General features: G+C 55.4%; 8 protein-coding genes across 8 annotated transcripts; 5 read left to right on the top strand and 3 right to left on the bottom strand.

Annotated features, from left to right (window-relative positions):
• Positions 1-104: 104 nt before the first annotated feature.
• On the top strand, positions 105-3,968 carry FA10DRAFT_271902 (hypothetical protein; the record flags this gene model as incomplete). The annotated part of the gene is made up of 4 exons (XM_025523117.1): positions 105-1,164; positions 1,224-2,898; positions 2,974-3,307; positions 3,369-3,968. 4 exons carry the CDS (start codon positions 105-107, stop codon positions 3,966-3,968), a joined length of 3,669 nt encoding a protein of 1,222 aa, XP_025377478.1.
• On the bottom strand, positions 3,872-5,111 carry FA10DRAFT_266776 (NAD(P)-binding protein). The gene has a single exon (XM_025521633.1). The coding sequence runs from the start codon at positions 5,004-5,006 to the stop codon at positions 4,032-4,034; it is 975 nt and encodes a 324-aa protein (XP_025377477.1). The 5' UTR covers positions 5,007-5,111; the 3' UTR covers positions 3,872-4,031.
• A 204-nt stretch (positions 5,112-5,315) lies between these two features.
• FA10DRAFT_266775 (hypothetical protein) lies at positions 5,316-6,055 on the top strand. The gene is made up of 4 exons (XM_025521632.1): positions 5,316-5,383; positions 5,454-5,698; positions 5,770-5,864; positions 5,932-6,055. The coding sequence occupies exons 1-4, from the start codon at positions 5,327-5,329 to the stop codon at positions 5,973-5,975; spliced, it is 441 nt and encodes a 146-aa protein (XP_025377476.1). The 5' UTR covers positions 5,316-5,326; the 3' UTR covers positions 5,976-6,055.
• FA10DRAFT_251709 (TspO/MBR-related protein) lies at positions 5,976-7,059 on the bottom strand. Its single transcript, XM_025519620.1, has 5 exons — positions 7,005-7,059; positions 6,603-6,944; positions 6,429-6,545; positions 6,312-6,354; positions 5,976-6,238 (listed from the first exon to the last, which is right to left on the bottom strand). The coding sequence occupies exons 1-5, from the start codon at positions 7,012-7,014 to the stop codon at positions 6,181-6,183; spliced, it is 570 nt and encodes a 189-aa protein (XP_025377475.1). The 5' UTR covers positions 7,015-7,059; the 3' UTR covers positions 5,976-6,180.
• A 139-nt stretch (positions 7,060-7,198) lies between these two features.
• Positions 7,199-8,092, top strand: FA10DRAFT_266772 (putative dynactin Arp1 p25 subunit RO12). The gene is made up of 4 exons (XM_025521631.1): positions 7,199-7,535; positions 7,601-7,715; positions 7,781-7,883; positions 7,946-8,092. Exons 1-4 carry the CDS (start codon positions 7,216-7,218, stop codon positions 8,038-8,040), a joined length of 633 nt encoding a protein of 210 aa, XP_025377474.1. The 5' UTR covers positions 7,199-7,215; the 3' UTR covers positions 8,041-8,092.
• Positions 8,093-8,265: 173 nt separating this feature from the next.
• Positions 8,266-9,359, bottom strand: FA10DRAFT_240979 (putative SUI2-translation initiation factor eIF-2 alpha chain; the record flags this gene model as incomplete). Its single annotated transcript, XM_025519230.1, has 4 exons — positions 9,123-9,359; positions 8,847-9,054; positions 8,439-8,790; positions 8,266-8,376 (listed from the first exon to the last, which is right to left on the bottom strand). Exons 1-4 carry the CDS (start codon positions 9,346-9,348, stop codon positions 8,266-8,268), a joined length of 897 nt encoding a protein of 298 aa, XP_025377473.1. The 5' UTR covers positions 9,349-9,359.
• Positions 9,360-9,537: 178 nt separating this feature from the next.
• Positions 9,538-11,431, top strand: FA10DRAFT_240978 (hypothetical protein). Its single transcript, XM_025519229.1, has 2 exons — positions 9,538-10,069; positions 10,128-11,431. Exons 1-2 carry the CDS (start codon positions 9,547-9,549, stop codon positions 11,381-11,383), a joined length of 1,779 nt encoding a protein of 592 aa, XP_025377472.1. The 5' UTR covers positions 9,538-9,546; the 3' UTR covers positions 11,384-11,431.
• Positions 11,432-15,587: 4,156 nt separating this feature from the next.
• On the top strand, positions 15,588-17,407 carry FA10DRAFT_266768 (hypothetical protein). Its single transcript, XM_025521630.1, has 6 exons — positions 15,588-15,760; positions 15,814-16,028; positions 16,082-16,349; positions 16,400-16,662; positions 16,717-16,962; positions 17,023-17,407. Exons 1-6 carry the CDS (start codon positions 15,629-15,631, stop codon positions 17,291-17,293), a joined length of 1,395 nt encoding a protein of 464 aa, XP_025377471.1. The 5' UTR covers positions 15,588-15,628; the 3' UTR covers positions 17,294-17,407.
• The last annotated feature ends 173 nt before the right edge of the window (positions 17,408-17,580 follow it).

The raw sequence follows: 17,580 nt of genomic DNA, 5'->3' as shown, positions 1-17,580 counted from the left end.
GCAATGAGTACAGCAGCTGAGCTTAGACCCCGTCTAGATTCGTCAACACGTCGCGCTCCTCGGGACCCCACCACGACAGCGTAGGCTTCGAGCCTGGCAACGCCATGGCTGCTGTCCCCGCGCCAGGCGCTGAGGCAGGCTCAGCCCTGGACCCTGTCACGGCTCTCGAGACTGGCTTCGTCTCAAACGATCTGCTCGACACTTCATCCCTGCCGCCCATCTTTGCCCTTGGTCGAGTTCAGTACGCATTTCCGGCCCCGCTTGCGCTACTGACAGTCTCCAACAACATTCTCACAATGTGCCTGTACGCATACCCGCCACCACGAACCTCGCTCATGGGGCAGCAGTACCACACCTCATACCCTTCGGCTGCCTCAGCCGTCACCGCCCCACCTCGGCTGGTTCGCATCGATCTCGACGATCCAGAGAGGACAGAAGAGGCAGAGGTGCCTCTGCCCCCTCTGCCGCGAACGAGAAACGTAGCGCCGCCAGATCCAACGATGCTGGGGCCATACAAGATGTTTGCAGATCCAACCGGGAAGCACATCATCCTGGGCACACGCAACGGCGATAACTTCTACTGGACGAGTGGGTTGGGCAAGAAGGCCAGGTTGCTCAATCGTTTCAAGGGGCTCGTCATCGAAAGTATCGCGTGGAATCCTCTCGTCGATGTTGCGGCTGCTTCTTCGAGCAAAAAGAAGAAAATGAATGGGAGCGTGAGAGGTGCAAGGTCGTCTGGAGCGCCCTCATCGACGATTGCAACGCGGCAGATCCTCGTAGGCACAATGACCGGCGACATCTATGAGGCAGCCTTGGCCTCGACGACATCTCACGCCGATGCCGACGAGGGCGACTTTCTCGATCGGCTCGCTAGAAGGACCGCTGGTGCCACAGGTTCTGGACCGGAGATCGACAAGGTGCTTCGGCATGTCTTTACGCTCCACGAACGACAACCGATTACGGGCATGCACGTCGATGTATTTCCGAGTGCTTCTTCATCACGAGCAGGAGGGATTACAAGAGCGGTGGTTGTTGTGACATCGAGCACAAGAATCTACGAGTTCGTCGGCATGTTGAGTAGGGCTTCCACGGATGCTAACGAAAGCGAGAGCATGTACGAGAAGCTCTTTGAGGCGTACAAGGGGGATGCTGTTCCCAATCTCAGTGAGTAGGATTTATGTTTCTATTAGATCAGCGAAGAGCTGATCATGAGAGTTGTCTAGAATCCGAGCTTCCAGGCGATCTCCCGTATTCTGAACTTCACATGTGGGCGCCGGCAGGCCAGCGCAGCTCAAAGGCTCTCGCATGGCTCACTGGTCCGGGCATCTACCATGGCCTCATATCCTTCGGCGAGCAGGAGGTGGGCGACAGCGTCATCGACAGCGCCAACTTGCTCCCTTACCCCGCTGTGCCCATCGACGAGAATGACCACGAAGGACAGGGCGAGACGATATCGGAGATCCCGCTGAGCATCGCCCTCACCGAGTTTCACTTTGTCCTGCTCTACAGAGACCGGATGATGGCCATTTCGAGCCTGGACGACCGTGTGGTGTATCAGGAAGACCTGCCGCTAAAGCCAAACGAACACGTCATTGGAACAACGGTCGATGTGGCTCGGAAGACTTTCTGGGTCTACACCGATGCCTCAATCTTTGAGCTCGTTGTGAGGCACGAGGATCGAGACGTCTGGATGGTCTACCTCCAGCGGCATGCCTATGACACGGCACTTCGCTACGCCAAAACGCCTGCACAGCGAGACGAGGTGCTCTCGGCCCAGGGCGATGCGTTTTTCGGCCAGGGCAGGCACATCCAAGCGGCACAGTGCTATGCCAAGACATTCAAGAGAACCTTCGAAGAGATCGTGCTGCGCTTCATCGATGCAGACGAAAAAGACGCTTTGCGATACTATCTCGTATCACGCCTCGAGAGGCTGAGAAAGAGCGACCTGACGCAGCGCATGATGCTCGCCACATGGCTCGTCGAAATCTACCTCGCCAAGATCAATGAGCTCGAGGACGTGGCCTCGGCCAGTGCCGCTTCCGAGAACGTGGAGAACTACAACCTGGAGCGTGCCATGCTCGAGGATGAACTGAAGCAGTTCCTTGTCACCTATCGCGAGAATTTGGATTCCAAGACAATTTTCGGGCTAATAAAGAGGCACGGGCGAGTGGAATTTATGCTTCATTACGCCAAAGTAACGGACGAAGTCGACCGGATCGTAAGGCACTGGGTCGAGGAGGAGGACTGGGACCGAGCGATCGAGGCAATCGTTGAGTCGCAATCTCTCGATTTATACTACCGTTTCGCCACGATCCTGGTCCGTCACCGACCGGAGAAGACGGTCGAGTCATGGATCCGTCAAGCGGCCCTGCAGCCCCGTAGACTTATCCCCGCCATGCTGCAGGAGCAAAAGCAGTCTGAACGGACAGGGCGACAGACGATCAGATACTTGCAGCACGTCATTCGTGAACTCAACAACACTGATCCTGCCGTGCACAACTTCCTCCTCTCTGCTTTGGCGCGTGCGGCCTCATCTTCCGATGGCGAGGAGGCCAAAGCTGCGAACAAGGAGCTGCTAGATTTCATTGCGAACTTAAAGACAAAGGACATGACGGGTCGACCTTACTACGACCTTGACTATGCGCTGCGGACGTGCAGCGATAATGGGCGTCTGGAGGCTTGCGTGCGCATCTTTGCGAAGATGGAGAACTACGAGAGTGCCGTGGATCTCGCCCTGGAGCAGGGCGATGTCGAACTGGCATGCGAATGCGCAGACATGGTCGACATGGGAGGAAGGAGTGGGCGGGGAGGCGGCGATGAGGCGGAAGGCGGGCTCAAGAAGAAGCTTTGGAAGAAGACGGCAGAGGTCGTCGTGAAGCAGAAGAACGACATCAAAGCGTAAGCATCAGGGTCTTTCTCTACTCCGTTTCCGCTTCCGTAAAATCTTGGTGCTGACCCTAGCTAAATTAACAGAGCCATGGAGTTCCTCGCGAGAACAAATCTGCTCTCCGTCGAAGACATCCTTCCTTTCTTTCCAGACTTTGCCGTTATCGACGACTTTAAAGACGAGATCTGCCTCGCTTTGGAGAGCTATGCGGGACGGATCGAGGAGCTCAAGACGGAAATGGACGAGGCAACGCAGAGCGCTGAATCGATCCGAGAAGACGCAGAGAAGCTCTCGCGGCGGTTTGTGACGGTCGTCAAGGGACAAGACGTCTGCTGGCTGTGCAAAGCTGGGCTCGTGGAGCGGCAATTCTATGTGTTCAGCTGTCGGCACGGCTTCCATGCCGACTGCCTTGTCGCGGAGGTGAGTTGAAAAAGTGTGTGGTTTTTTCTTAACGGGAGCTGACACGGTTGGTCAACAATAGACCAAGAAGCATCTCAAGACCAGGTCGTTGCGCCGGATCCTCGAGCTGCAACAGCAACTTTCGAGCCTCACTGCAGGTCTCGTCCCATCCCTTCCTCCACAATATGCCAGTGTCATCTCCTCAACGTCTGCATCGGACAGCAAGCCAGGCCTCGTCGCCTCTGCGACTGGGCAAGGAGCAGCTGCAGCAACGACTGCGTTGGGCCTCGACAAGCTTCGAGACTTGGTCTCGCCCGATGCAATTGTGGGCGCCATCTCTGCCGGCGTATCGGTCGGTGTCGCTGGCGGCAAGAATCTCCTAGCCCCTTTGGATCCATTCGCCAACCCAAGGCATTCCATGGGGTCCGCGAGCGCGAGGAATTCTGTCGCTATCACTTCGTCGCCCAGGCAGCAGCAACAAGCGCAGCAGCCCGTTGTCGCAAAGGCAGACGGAGCTGACGGGGGTCGGATGGCCGAGAAGCAGGAGCAGATCGAGGAGCTGAGAGACGAGCTGGACGGGCTAGTCGCCAGCGCGTGTATTCTCTGCGACGGATCCGTGTCAACCATTGCACGGCCATTTGTCAGTGATCGGGAGGCAGAGATAGACGAGTGGGCCTTGTAATCATTCATCAATTGCATCACATTTTCGTCATCGCCGTCTATGGTTATACTGTATATTTATGGCCTACTGGTGCTCGGGCCAAAGAGGCAGGCCGCTTTCCTTGCGCTGTCCAGCAACGAGACTGCTCCAGTCCTTGTCCTGGCCCTTGGAGGCCTCCTGGCTGACCAAAAGATGCTGAATGGCGCGCTCGGTGATGTGCATGGGGCAATTGTTCTCCTCGCCCAGCCTCTTGATGTGGCGAGCATCCTTCAGACCACCTGCGACGGTGAAGCCGCCGTCTGCAGCGAATTTGTTGTTCAGGATCTTGTTGCCATAACCAATTGCGGAAGGCGCAGGGTAGAAAAGCTCAATCCACTCTTGAACACGGTCGGCGCCGATGCCGGCCTTGTCCGCGAGCGTCATGGTCTCTGCGAGCATCTCGACTGTGGAGAGCACAATCGAATTGCCAATAAGCTTGAAGGCTGATGCCTTGGTCACATCGTCGCCAAAGTCCATAATTTTACGGCCGGTCGAAGGGACGAGGTAAGGCTCGACGACGGCCCGAGGCTCCTTTGCGCCTGCAATGACGTACACCAAGCTGGCCGACTTCGCCATGGGAGGCGGACCAAAGACAGGCGCCTGGAAGAAGCAGCGTGTGTCGGAAGCGACGACGTCGTCATGGATTCGCTTTGTGATGTCGGGATACATTGTGCTCGTATCGAGGAAGATTGTCTTTGTTCCGTTCTTCTTTGGCCTCGCCGTTTCGGCCTTCATCAGGGCTTTGTACACCTCCTGCACCGCCGCATCGTTGGCGAGGCTCGTCACGATCACGTCGCAGTTTGCGGCAATGTCGTCGAGGTTCTCGACGGCCTTGACGATGGAGCCATTCTCCTTTGCAAATGCCTGTGCCTTGGAGGTTGTGCGCGTCCAGACTTGCAAGGGCGGGTGCGCAGGCTGGAGCGTGGCGAGGTGCTTGGCAAGGTTCAAGGCCATGTGTTGGCCTAAATTGCCCAAGCCTACAAAGGCAAACTGTGGCGTATCCGGAATGAGTCCTGGCATGGCGGTTGTCTTTGTCTGTGAGGTGGAGAGCAACAAGATGGAGAGCGATTTGCTGATGAGACGAGGAGTCAAGGGGGGTGGAGACTCCACCTTGCTCCCAGAGCTCGAACGAGCCAGGCAATTCTTCCTAGATCTGCCGGCGGACTAGCTTCACCTTGTTCGGCCGACACATTAGAGCGTTTGTGGTTCCATCTAGGGCGCGTCGCGCTATCATCGCGCGCATTCCCAACTCCGTCGACATCCATCCGCACAGAAAGTAAGTAACTTCACCGTGTCTCAAAAAGACAGCAAGCTGACTCGGACCCCCAGCCAAAGCAATCATGTCTTTCGCCCGCGCCATCACCAATGTCATGCGTCCACAGGCTTCTGCCTCGAGGGTGAGTCCTGAAATTCATCCAAGTGTTATAGTTCCCCGCCAGATTTCTCATCACACGTGCGACACCACAGGCCTTCTCAACCTCGTCGGCCCGACTCGACATGTCGCGCATCCAGCTCATTGGGCGCCTCGTCGCGGACCCCGAGGTGCGCACGACGCGCGCAGGGAAGGACTACATCCGCTACGCCGTCGCGACCACTGACCCGCTCGGCCCCCCGGCCGAGGACGGTGAGCGACCCCCGCCCACGACGAGCTTCCACAACATCTTCGCCTTTGGCGAAGGCCCCGTGTCGCGCTTGACCAACATCAAGAAGGGGTGAGTCGCAAGTCTGAAGAGAGAAAGCGAGGCGGAAAAGAAGCTTATGGAGAGGCATATCGATTCGACAGTACCCTCGTCTATGTCGAGGCCGACTTCAAAGTGCAGCGCAACCCTACGGAGTCGGCTGATGGCATCGCAAGCACCAACATTCTGGTCCAGCACCGTGAGTCCTCTCAATGTTCTATCCAAATCGGCTATGTCTTGCTGACCCTCCTTTCTGATATTGACAGGCTCTATGAATGTCATTTCCCGCCCCAAGACCCCCGAGGCCTGAGCTCGACCTGTTGCTCTTTCGTAATTAATAACAGTCCCCGTTGATCACCGCTCAAATGAACTTCCCGTTTTTGTCGATTGGGATCTTGAACAACAAATGAGATTCGAGGCAAGGTAAGGGTCAAGAAGATTCGTTGCATACAGCCGGATCGCGGGAAACACTTGAAAGCCACATTTGGAAACACGGAGAAGAGACTGGAGATCCTTTAGGACGACTTGGACTTCTTGATAAGCTTCTGGTAGTAGTACTGTCCCGTGTTTTGCCTGAAGGATGCGGGGAGAAGGGCGTCAGAGGCTTGTGCAGGCCGGAGCACGCGAAGAACAACGGAATACTCACCACCAGATGTAGCCGTTGAGAACGGATGCATAGGCAGTCCAGGCTGGATGGGACAAGAACCGGATGCTGAGGTCAGCTATCTTTGGTAAACATGGAGTATGCTCGCCACACACGCACCGAAGTAAGGCACTGCAATGTAAGCAGCCTTTGGCTCGACGTCGGCGAGGGTGATACCCCAAGCCGCGACCGTTCCAGTCAGGGCAACGAGGTTGGCAAACGCGGCCGATTGCTGGCCTGTTACAGAAAGATATTTAGCTTGAAGAAAGAGGAAACGAAGTCATCCACACTCACCAGCGCCAAAGAAGAGAGGCGTCCACAGCTGGTTCAGGAAGAGCTGAGCGTAGTAGAGCTTGAGAGCCCTCAGCGCCTTCGTCCTTCCCAATCCCGGAGGTGTGCGATCGAGGCTCTTGACGTTCAGGTGCGAGGCGTAGCCCATGCCAATGTACAGGATGGGCCAGACGACAGGGAAGGCCCAGCGAGGCGGCTCCCAGGAGGGTCTCTGGAGCGACTTGTACCACAGCGAATCAGGGCTGTGCTTGGAGGTGCGCGTGATGAAACCGGTCGCGATGCCCAGGCTCAAGGGCAGGCCGACGGCCAGAATCGGGTTGCGAGGAACATCGATGAGGAGAGGGGCTGGACGTCACGAATATGGTCAGTCTTCTACATAATCATGGTACTGGTGGCACCACTCACGAAGCGACATGGTTGGGAGAATGAGCAGGATGGAGAAAGAGTGCTAGTTAGGGTTGGTGGATGCTGTGCTGGTCCGGTCGCCAAGCTGGTGTTGTGATGCGGCACAGGGTCAGTGCGAAATATTGCTTATGTAAACCGCGTCAGTCGTGTTTCCCGTCATCGTGCTTCAAGAGCCTTTAATCTTCGAATTGCCTCTGGCAACGACGACGGTATGGCGCCTCTCATCAACTCGTTGGTGCAACCATATAGCCCGTCAGAGTACATTCAGACTGCCCTGACAGGCAATCGCGTCAGTCGCAAGGCCGTCATTCTGGGCTCGCAAAATATCATCCTTGGAGGAAAATGCATCATTCACCACGGCGTCATCATCCGTGGTGACCTTAAACGGATCATGCCGCCAACAAAGGACGGTGAGCAGCAGAAGCAACAACAACAGCAGCAGCAGGGTAATGCTGTTGTGGTGGCCATTGGCCGCTATTGCACATTAGGAGAGGGGTGCGTGATCCGGCCGTCGTACAAGACCTACAGGGGGTGAGAGAGCAATTCATCTTAGGGAATTGCATCTGACGAAGTAACTAACGAGCGGGTGTCTGAAGCATCTTTTCGTATTATCCCTTCAAAATGGGAGACCATGTCCACATCGGTGCGGGAACGGTTGTACAGGCAGCCGTCATCGGCAATCACGTCGACATCGGAAAAGGTTGCGTCATCGTGAGTCTGGCGTTGCTGATCGTCTTGACCCCTCAGCCTCCATCTCAAACCTTAAGCTTCACTAGGGCCGCTTTGCGATTATAAAAGACAGTGTCAGAGTTCTTGACGACTCTGTTGTCGCACCCAACACCATCATGCCAAGCGGCACCGTCTGGGGCGGGTCGCCAGGTGAGTTCGAGCCACGATCACCCTTACCCTTTCAAGCTCCGAGCTGACGTTCTTGATCACAGCCAAATGTCTCGACGAGCTGCCGGAAGCCTTCGTCGAGCAGCACGAAATTCGAACAAAAGACTATTACGCACGCTTCAAGCCGGCCCCTCAATGAAGGAGCTGATACTGCATCTGTACCATAGCTTAATCCATCACATCAATACCCAAATGCCGCCTTCACAAACGAGAGCATCATCAATGGAGAATCGCGCCTTTAACGGAGACTACTAATCAGTAAGAACAGTCTAGTCTCACAGGAGGCGCACTATCGCATTGAGCCAAGCAGTGTTCCTTGTATGCTCGTTTCTGGCTGCTAGGCAGGCCGCTTTTGTGGAAAGATCTACTCTTCTCCTTCCGAGTCCTCGTCGCCCTCGACCTCGGCGTTCTCCTTCTCGACACGGGCCATGAGCTGCTCGAGCTCTTGGTCCTCGGTCTCGGAAACGGCCTTTGGCTGTGAACAGAAAGTGAAAAGGTAAGCGCGGGCAGTGAGGAGGCGAGAGAAGTATGACCCACCTTCATCTTGACCTGCAAGTCTCCCCCCTCGCCCTTGATGGATTTTTCGATGTTTTCCAGTGCCTTTTCGAGCAAGTCAATACCACCTTGCTTGTCGGTGCTATTTGTCAAGAGAACGTAGAGAGGAGGCGCCACGAGCTTAACCTTGACTGGAATCGTCTCCGTCTCGATCTTCTCCCCCTCCTTAAGTGCCCTTTTGATGGCATCAATGCCCTCGTTTCCAAAGCACGTCACCTCAAAGTCGGCGCGGATCTTGACGGGTTGGGGGGTCAATCGCCGCGCAATATTGGCTTGAAGCTCTTTGAGTACATCCTCGTCGATGGTCATGGACTCAAACACCATTTGTGGTTCTCTGCGTTGCCGATATAAGCCGTGAACAGAAACCTATTCTCTCGGAGACGTACTCACGTCACAGCAACCTTGAATGCGTCGTAGGCATGTCCGTACTTTCGGTCAAGGGGCCAGGCAATCGCCTCATAGAGTGATTCGATCGGCCTGCCGAGTTTCCCAGCAATGTGCGCCATGATGGTATGGACTGCCTTGGACTTATTGTACCGCTCCTCGCACTTCATAACGTCTTCCGGCGAAACACGTCGCTTTGACAAGTCAATGTACCCTGCGTCGAACATTGAGTCAGCTCTCTCAAGAATCTCAGAGCAGCAGCATGGCAAGCATCAGTCTCACCCTTCTCCTTGTCAACTCGAAGGACAACAACGACCTCGTTTCTTCCCACCCTGACGAGCTTCTGGATACTCCTGATGCGTCTCCGGCTCAGCTCCGAAAGCAGGATCATGCCCTCTGCGTTGTCGTACTCGAGCAGCTTGACGTAGGCACCCATCTCGGCAATCTGCCGGACCTGGCACATGACCACCTCATCGGTGTCCGGCAGCGTCTTCTCGTAGTACCTCATCCTTTCGTGTGTCGTCGATAACGTCTAGTTCTTCGGAAGACGACGAGGACGAGAACGACGGTCCATGAAAATTTTCACGTGGCCTTCGAGCCCTCGTGTGACTCGCAAATGTCCAGGGACACCTCCGTATCCCGAAGGGAGAGGCGACTTTAATTTTTTTGGACAATCTTCCTCCTCTTCCTATCGGCAGATCTTGGCATGATTCGGGCTAGGTTGCCTCTGGTCAGACAGTGCTCGAGATGTTTTTCGTCGAGTCCAGTCCCCTTCGCCGATCAGAGCACTCCCGGCAATAAAAAGGATTTCGAACCACGAAGGAGTTTCAATCTACCAAGTACCGTTCCATCATGGTACGCGGGCCACATGTACCGCGCGATGCGGTCGTTGCCTGCGCTCCTTGCGAGATCTCCGCCTCCACTCATCGTCGAGGTCCGAGATGCTCGTCTTCCTCTCTCTAGCATCAACCCGGCATTCGAGGATCTACTTGTCAGCATGGAAAAGACTGCATCTGCTGGGTCGATGACGGCAGGACAGAGATCGCTGGACCACGCGGCAGAATGGCGACGACGTAGGCTTATTGTCTATACGAAGCGCGATTTGATCGATGAACGACTCTGCGAGCCTCTGAGAAAGGCGCTTGAGGAAACTGGACAAGGAAAAGATGTCATGTTCATCGACTCGAGAAATGATCGTCAAATCAGAAGGTTGCTGGGATGGATCAAGGGTGAGTTCAATTTCTTGTGTGTTGCTCAATCACTATCCTTACCCAGCTGCACCACCAGAACGAGCTGCCCTTCTGGCTTCATCTGCATCAGCTGAAGCTCCTGCACAGGGGCTGATACCCCGCTCCTCGCGCCCCAAGAATCTCTCGGGCGCATTCAAACACACACCCACGCCAGACGAAGGTGTCCGTCTCATCATCCTCGGCATGCCAAACGTCGGCAAGAGCAGCCTCCTTAACGCACTCAGACGTGTGGGCACGGGAAAGGGCAAGGCTGCTTCAACCGCACCAGAGCCTGGACACACACGGAAGTTGACAGGGACGGTTCGCATCACTAAGCAGCAGCCTACATTTCAATTGGGCGGAGACGAAGAAGAGGGGAAGGAAGGGGAAGATCGTGTGGGAAAGAAGGCGTCAGATGAGCCGCCGGTGTACGTCTACGACACGCCTGGCGTCATGGTTCCATTTCTGGGACACGGCGCCGAAGGCGCTGAAAAGGGCGTGAAACTTGCTGTGGCGGCCGGCATCAAGAGCTCCCTCTTTGACGCCATTGGCCTAGCCGACTACCTCCTCTACCGACTCAATCTCCAATTCGCCTGGCGTCGTCATCGTCGCCAGGGTGATGCTGACACGCATCACCAAGAGGCTCTCCCCGCCTACCTTGAACACCTTCCGCTTCCAAAGGAAGCTGCTCAGAGCCCAACGAATGACATCACCGAATTTCTGGGACATCTCGCCGAACGGGCACCCGGGACTCTGTCAAAGGGAGGCCAACGAGATCTCGAAGCGGCTGCACAGTTCTTCCTGGACAGGTGGCGCAACGGCAAGCTCGGGAAGGACACCGGCGAGCTCGACTTGGGTTGCTGGGAAGAAAGCCTGGCGAACGAGATGGAGATAAATACCGATGGCAGGAAGCTTGGCGCCGAGAGGAGAGAAGACGTAGAGGCGCACATTCGGGCCGTCGTGAAGGCTCACTTTGACCAAGTCGAGCAGGCCAGGAAGGAGGGTGTTGCGACGAGCCTGCGGCCCGCAAGGGGCGCCGATCGAGCTTCGAGACGGACGATGGAGCGCGCTTCCTATGATGATCTGTTGTCTTCGTCCCGTTCAGAGGAGCAGGACTCGAAAGAGGGGTCGCTCATGAGCAAGCATCAAGCGAAAAAGCGCGACCGGGCAAGGCAAGTTGCTGTACGTAATCAACGCTTGCGAGAAAAGGGTGTGCTGGTACGACGTCAGTTTGCTGCCAAGAAGGCCTCATCGTCCCCAGCCTCGGCTCCAGGAGTAGCACATCGACGATCCAACCGACCACGTCGGAAATGAAGTTGAGAAGATCACATCTGTATTATAACATTGCTAGTAATAAGTATCACAGCACTACATGTTGACGATAAATTAAGACAAGTGAGCATCCTTTGGCAAAGTCAAGATCCAACCCCGTGTATCCATGTATGCCAGCATCTTGTCGAGCAACGCGCTCTGCCTCAACGTTGATCGACTTCCAATGATAACAAGCTTCTTCTGCGCACGTGTGAGAGCCACATTGATTCGCCGCTCATCGTTGAGAAGCTCGCCCAGCGAGATAGTCGCGCTCTGATCCCGAGGCTGGCTTCGAACAAGGCTGACAAGAACAACGGACTTGTCACGGCCCTGCGCACGGTCTGCAGTTATGACCTCGATCGGATTCTCCTCTTCGCGATCGAGGTGCTGACAGATGAGCTTGAGCTGCTGTCGAAGTGGGGCAATCACGGCCAGGTCTCCTGGCTCAACGCCGCCCGAAAGCAAAGCTCTCGCTACACGTTGTACGAGCGCAGCCTCGACGACGTTTTGAACAAGCTCGCCAACGCGCGATTCGGGCGCAGGAACGGCATCGGTGTCGAGGAAAATGGCACGAGTCGAAGGGAGTAAGACGTGGTCAAGCCAAGCCGGTGAAGAAACTTCTTTTGGCAAGACTAGTTCCAAGCTTGCAAATGACTCGCTTCCGCACCGAAGCCGTCCTCCATAGGTGATGTGGTTGCTGAGGTCCATGATGTCGGATGTCATACGATATTGCTTCGTGAGGTAGACCATAGACTGGGGGTGGGCATCTGCAAGACGACTGAAAAGGCTCACGTCCAAGCCTCCCTCCTTGGCCTTGGCATTTTTCACGAGCGGCGGCAATTGTTGTGGGTCGCCAACGAGGACAAACTTGTCGGCAAAGCGGAGTGGACCTAGGCAGGTCGGAAGCGTGATCTGGCTAGCTTCGTCGACGATGCAGTAGTCAAATCTCCGCTTGGAAAAGAGCGTGTGACCCAGTGACAAGCACGTTGTCGCCACGACATTGGGTGCCATAATGTGCTCTCGGAGCTCTTCAACTGTCTTTGCTGGAGGCAGGAGATACGGGCGAATGTCGTCGTGTACTTTGTCTTCGTTGCCCAACCGCAGCAATCTCACTTCGTCAGCCTTTCGGAGTTTGCGACAGATCGTATCGACGGCGCTGTGCGTGTAGCTTGTAAGGAGTACGCTCTTACCCTCGCGGGCAAGCAGCTTGATCAGCTCTGCTACTGAGGTCGTCTTGCCTGTTCCCGGCATTCCAACGATCAATGCATAATCTTCGGCGGCAAGCACCTTGTGCACAGCAGCGCATTGGTCGTCATTGAGCGTCATCGGAAGGCGTTTCGGTCCAGACCGCTCAACGAATTTGGGTTTTTCGAGGTCCACGACCAGTCGCCTTCGTTTCTCGTCTGACAAGGGCGGAGCCATGAACAAGCGTGCCAGATTGTAACGCACCCGGCCCATCCCGCCCGCGAGCTCCTCCTTGTCAATTCGGAACTTCGGCGGAGAGCCATCGCCCCGTTCGATGCTCCTATCAATGGCTGGCTGGAGGTCGTGATCCACACCAACCACGACCAAAAGCGAGCAAAGTTCGAGGATGTATCCCTGCGCCACTGACACCGTGTCTGGCTCGATGGAGAGGATGACGGGGTCTCCCACAGACAAGTTCCCGTTTAAAAGAGAATTGTTACCCCCGTCCATGTAGGTATGCGCCCTGCGCGAGAAGCGATACGAAAAATTGTGCTTCATGCCTTCTCCCCCAGACGCCTTCGTTTCAGAAAATGTCGGATCGAGAGTCATGTTGGCAAAACATCTCCCGCGCAGCTCTCGCACGGCTGCCGACATTGTCCAAATCTCTCGTCGATGGCTCACGACATCGGTCTCTTCGAGCGTGAGAAGAGCGTCCCATCTGCGGAAAAAGTCGGCATGAGCTCGAGTGAGATGAGCTGTTGAGCGCTCATGAAGATCGGCGATAGGAGTAGCGTCTGGGAGGTCCGCTTCTTCGATGACGCCGTCTACTGCCCTTCGGTAGAGCATGCAACCCTCCTTGACATAGCACCTTGTGCATTTTCGTTCGTCGTCGATAGTTGGCGGGAGGATCCTATCAACTGCGTTCCTCTTGACAGTATAGCTTGCCAACTCGTTCCGCCCAAGGATCAGGCCGCGCACCTCATTTGGAGACGTTCGCACTCGATGTAGCTCGCTGGTCTTAGAGTAGTAAAGAAGGCCTGCGTCAATATCGCTTGCGTATCTGTCCGACATCATTAGGGTGTAGAGCATCGTCTGGGCTCGGTGCTCGAGCGCACTGATCGAACGTCCAGTCTTGAGCTCCAGGGGCATGACTGAGGTGGACTTGCGTGCTGATGCATCTTCGCCACCACGTTCGTGAAATTCGACCTCGACGCTGACATCAACATAGCCCTTCAGACCGTACATAGGGGACCAGATGTCCTCTTCGACATCAAGGACTCGCTTGACTCTGACAAGGGGCGCTTGGCTCGAGCGCGAGTCCAATGCCACGGCCTGGGGCTGCTTTGACATCAGCAACCCATGAAGCAGACACGGATAAGTGGGCTACATTTGGACTCACGTTGATTGGGCCGCTACCCAGATACAGGTTGGCGAACTGACCAAAGGGCTTGGTCTTGTCCCACAGCTTATTCTGGGCTGTCCTTGTGTCGAGTCCAACGCTGAGGATGTCATCCAAGCTGCAACATACTTGCTTCCACACTTGTCTCTTGACGAAAGGAGCTGAAAAGTTGGTAGGTGTCGGGCCGGACCAACGCTCCGGAAAAGGGCAGTCAAGATCCAGCATCTGGTCAGGCGAGTACGTCGATTGGAGCAACTCGGGTAGCTCTTTTTCTTTGCCCGTCAAGCAACTTTGCAAAACTTCGTGAAGCATATTGCCCATGATCATCTCCTCTGATGGGCCATCGCCATCACCAGCACCGCTTGATTTGAGCCTGCTTTGAAGCAAGGGCTTTCGTACGCAGGTGGGAACTGCAGAGATGGCTGTAGCGGAGAGAAGGATATCGGGATGGAGGATCAAGAGATTGCCCGTCGACGAGCCGGGCGTCGAGCTGGACGAGAGCACCATCGTGGACAAGTCCCTCTTTCGGCTCACGCTATCGACCTGGTTCCACAGCTCTTCTTCGCTGTCGCCATCCTCCAGACTGATTTCGACGTGATCGACCACTTTGATTACCTTCCAGTCTCCAATCAAATGAACGATATCTCCCTTTTGCACGCTTGTACCAAGCCATTCGTCTCTGAGGTACGCCCTTCTTCTCTCCTTTTCCTGCTCCAACGAAGCGCCCCCTTCGGACCTTTTCATAACTTTGAGGTCCAGAACGACCTCATCACGCTGCATCGCCTTGAGTACAGTCTCGGGCCTCACCCCCTTGGTCGCGTGCAAGTCCGCAGGCGCGTCGAGGTACTTTTCCGGAGTGTATCTCTGCCGCCTGACCTCTTCGACACGACACCTTGTGTAGGCGCGCACACTTTCTTTTGGGAGTGGATCAGTTGCAGCGAGCGAGGAGTGCGAATCGAGCTTGGACCGAAAGTTGGGCTTAGCTGCGGCGGGCTTGCAGGGAGACTCAATCCGGACTGCTGATGTCGACGCCACATTCGTGATGTCTTGAAGGAGCGATGGTTTCTTTGTAACAGGAGACGGTACCAGATCATCCTCCATCCAAGCAAGGGCATCCTGCAGAAGCTCATCGTCCGCGCTTCGCGCTTCGTGGGACGGCGGGCTGCGCGGCAGGGTCTCACTCTTGACCGGCGAGGCGGCCTTTCTAGCCCGCTTCTTTAAGGGCGATCGGGATGAAAGGGGAAGACTCGACGATGGATTCGTCCCTTCGCTGATCTTCCGTCGACGCTGAGGTGACGACGACGGCTTCGGTGGCGACGACTGTGAGGGCGCCTCGTCAAAGATGGACGCGTCGAGATCGGACAAGAGGTGTGCCATGAAGGCATCCTCGGTCGCCCTCGTTACCGTCGTCATCTGGTTTTTACGCCACCGGACCGAGATTGTGTGGCGGTGGGTATGGAACGCTATCGACAGAGCATATGGACAGAGGTGAAGAATACGAACGACTGTTTGGGGAGAGAGAAAGGGAGCGAGCAGGAAATAGAGCAAGTGTTGGTCATTGCCCGCGTCGCGCTTACACACGTGTTTTTTTTAGTGGAGCACCGCGAGAAGATTTAGAGCTACCGACGACGACGACGACGGGGACGGGGACGACTACCATCACAATGGCGCTGTCAGCGCTGCTGTCGAAAATAGGTCAAGGATGGCGGACTAGAGCCGAGAATCCGGAGCTGCTGGCTAGCTCACTACGACTTGATCCCACAAGCCATGCATCCATCCAGGTTGATCTTCAGGCTGTGAGTTTCGGCCATGAAGTCAGCACTGTTCCTTCTTTAACATTCCAAGACAGCTCGGACGGCAAGATGATGATTACAGTCAGGTCATCACATCTCAGACTTCAATACCTGCATCAGAGAGAATCGTACCATTTTTGAGCGGTCTTTTAGGCTTTGTCGCTCGGCACGCAAGCATGGGAGAGCTCACGAGAAGGGCGAACGCCCGGGCCCCGAGCGCGAGCATGCAGCAGTACAAGGCAGCCTATGACAAGTGGGCTGAAGTCTATTCGTGGGTCTCGATCTCAAATTGTCTTCGAGACTATCAGCTGACCTTATCAATAGACGGGCATCTCTCTGCTTCGCAACCACCCAGGACATACCCTACTTCGGCCCTTCGCTCCGTTACGTCGGAAACTCCCTCGTCCTCTTGGCCATTGCTGCCGATGAAGTGTCTCGCTCGCCTCAGCATCCGTGCGTAACAGACGCTGTTTCTAAGCTGTCGCGAACCACTGGCATCGCTGCGGTCGATCGTTCTGCCGTGCCTGGTGAAAAGACGAAGCGTGCTGAGGTCCTCTGGCTGGCGAATGCAAGCTTTCGTTGCTACTTCAAGGTGAGGCCCACTTGTGCCTACCGCTTCTTCCTCGCTGACACACCTGCCAGCTCAAAAATATTCGTCTTTGCGAAACGGTGCTGGGCTCGGTTGAGAATGCCCTCTCGTTGAACCGCAACTTTGCCAGCCCTCAGACAAAGGCATCTTTCAAGGACGAAGAATTGGGCCTGGCCTGCTACAAGCGGTGCGACAGGGTCGCTTACAAGTACTACCTAGGACGTCTTCGACTGAGCCAGCACCGGATCAGAAAGGCTTATGGCGAGCTTCGATGGGCGTTCGATAATTGTACCAACGTTAACATGCACAATAAGCGGTAGGTGGAGCCTTCGTGTGCCCAGACGACTGAGAGCTGATCTCGACGGTCAAGACTCATTCTCATCTACTTGAGCGTAGCTGCATTGATTCTCGGTATCTACCCGTCACAAGCGCTGCTCGTCTCCGCGAGTCTTGATGCGCCGTTCCAAAACCTGGTCGAGCGTCTTCGGCTTGGAGATGGCGCAGGCATGCTCGCCCATCTTGATGCATGGCGAGAATGGTTTCGAGGGAGAGGGTGTTACCTTCTGCTCCGAGAAAAACTTCAGGTCGGGGCATGGCGCAACCTTATGCGACGAAGGTGAGTTCGGTCGTCTGCTTTTGCAACATTTAGGGTGTCAGCTGACACAGGTAGCACTAGCTTCCTGATTACCCGACTGCAAGACCCGCCTCCGGTGACGGCGCCTGGCGCCAAAACGCCACCGCCGACATTCAAGCTGACTTCATTTCTCGCTGCCGCAAAACTTGCCTGGCGAGACGACACTCTTACTCTCGACGACGTCGAGTGTGTCGCCGTCAGCCTTGTTGATCAGGGCTATGTCAAGGGATATATCTTGCACGGCTCGTCCAGGGTGGTCCTTCGTCGGACCGAAGACTTTGGGTTTGTTACCATGTCGCAGGTGTATCAATAGTTTTAATAGCATATCCGCGCATCACAGACAGAAGCACCGCAACTGACTTGGTCGGCTTTGCGTCACTGTTCCCTTTTACCCGTGTGAAGGGCTTGAATGATCTAGTGATGCGAATAACCTATCCGTGGACGATGTTGAGGCGTCTTTGGCTGGATTGGGCTGGCCCATTTGTCTTTCCAGTGTAGTACTATCTTCCTTCGAAGGCCCTCAATCGATCGTGAAGCACCAAGTGCGGTCCCCAAAAGTTTGTGCTTTATATACGGTTTTGATCATCCTCTTGTTATCGT

Source organism: Acaromyces ingoldii (genome assembly GCF_003144295.1).
Source record: "Acaromyces ingoldii strain MCA 4198 unplaced genomic scaffold FA10scaffold_3, whole genome shotgun sequence".
Taxonomy (NCBI): domain Eukaryota; kingdom Fungi; phylum Basidiomycota; class Exobasidiomycetes; order Exobasidiales; family Cryptobasidiaceae; genus Acaromyces; species Acaromyces ingoldii.
This window is presented reverse-complemented; position numbering and strand designations above follow the sequence as displayed.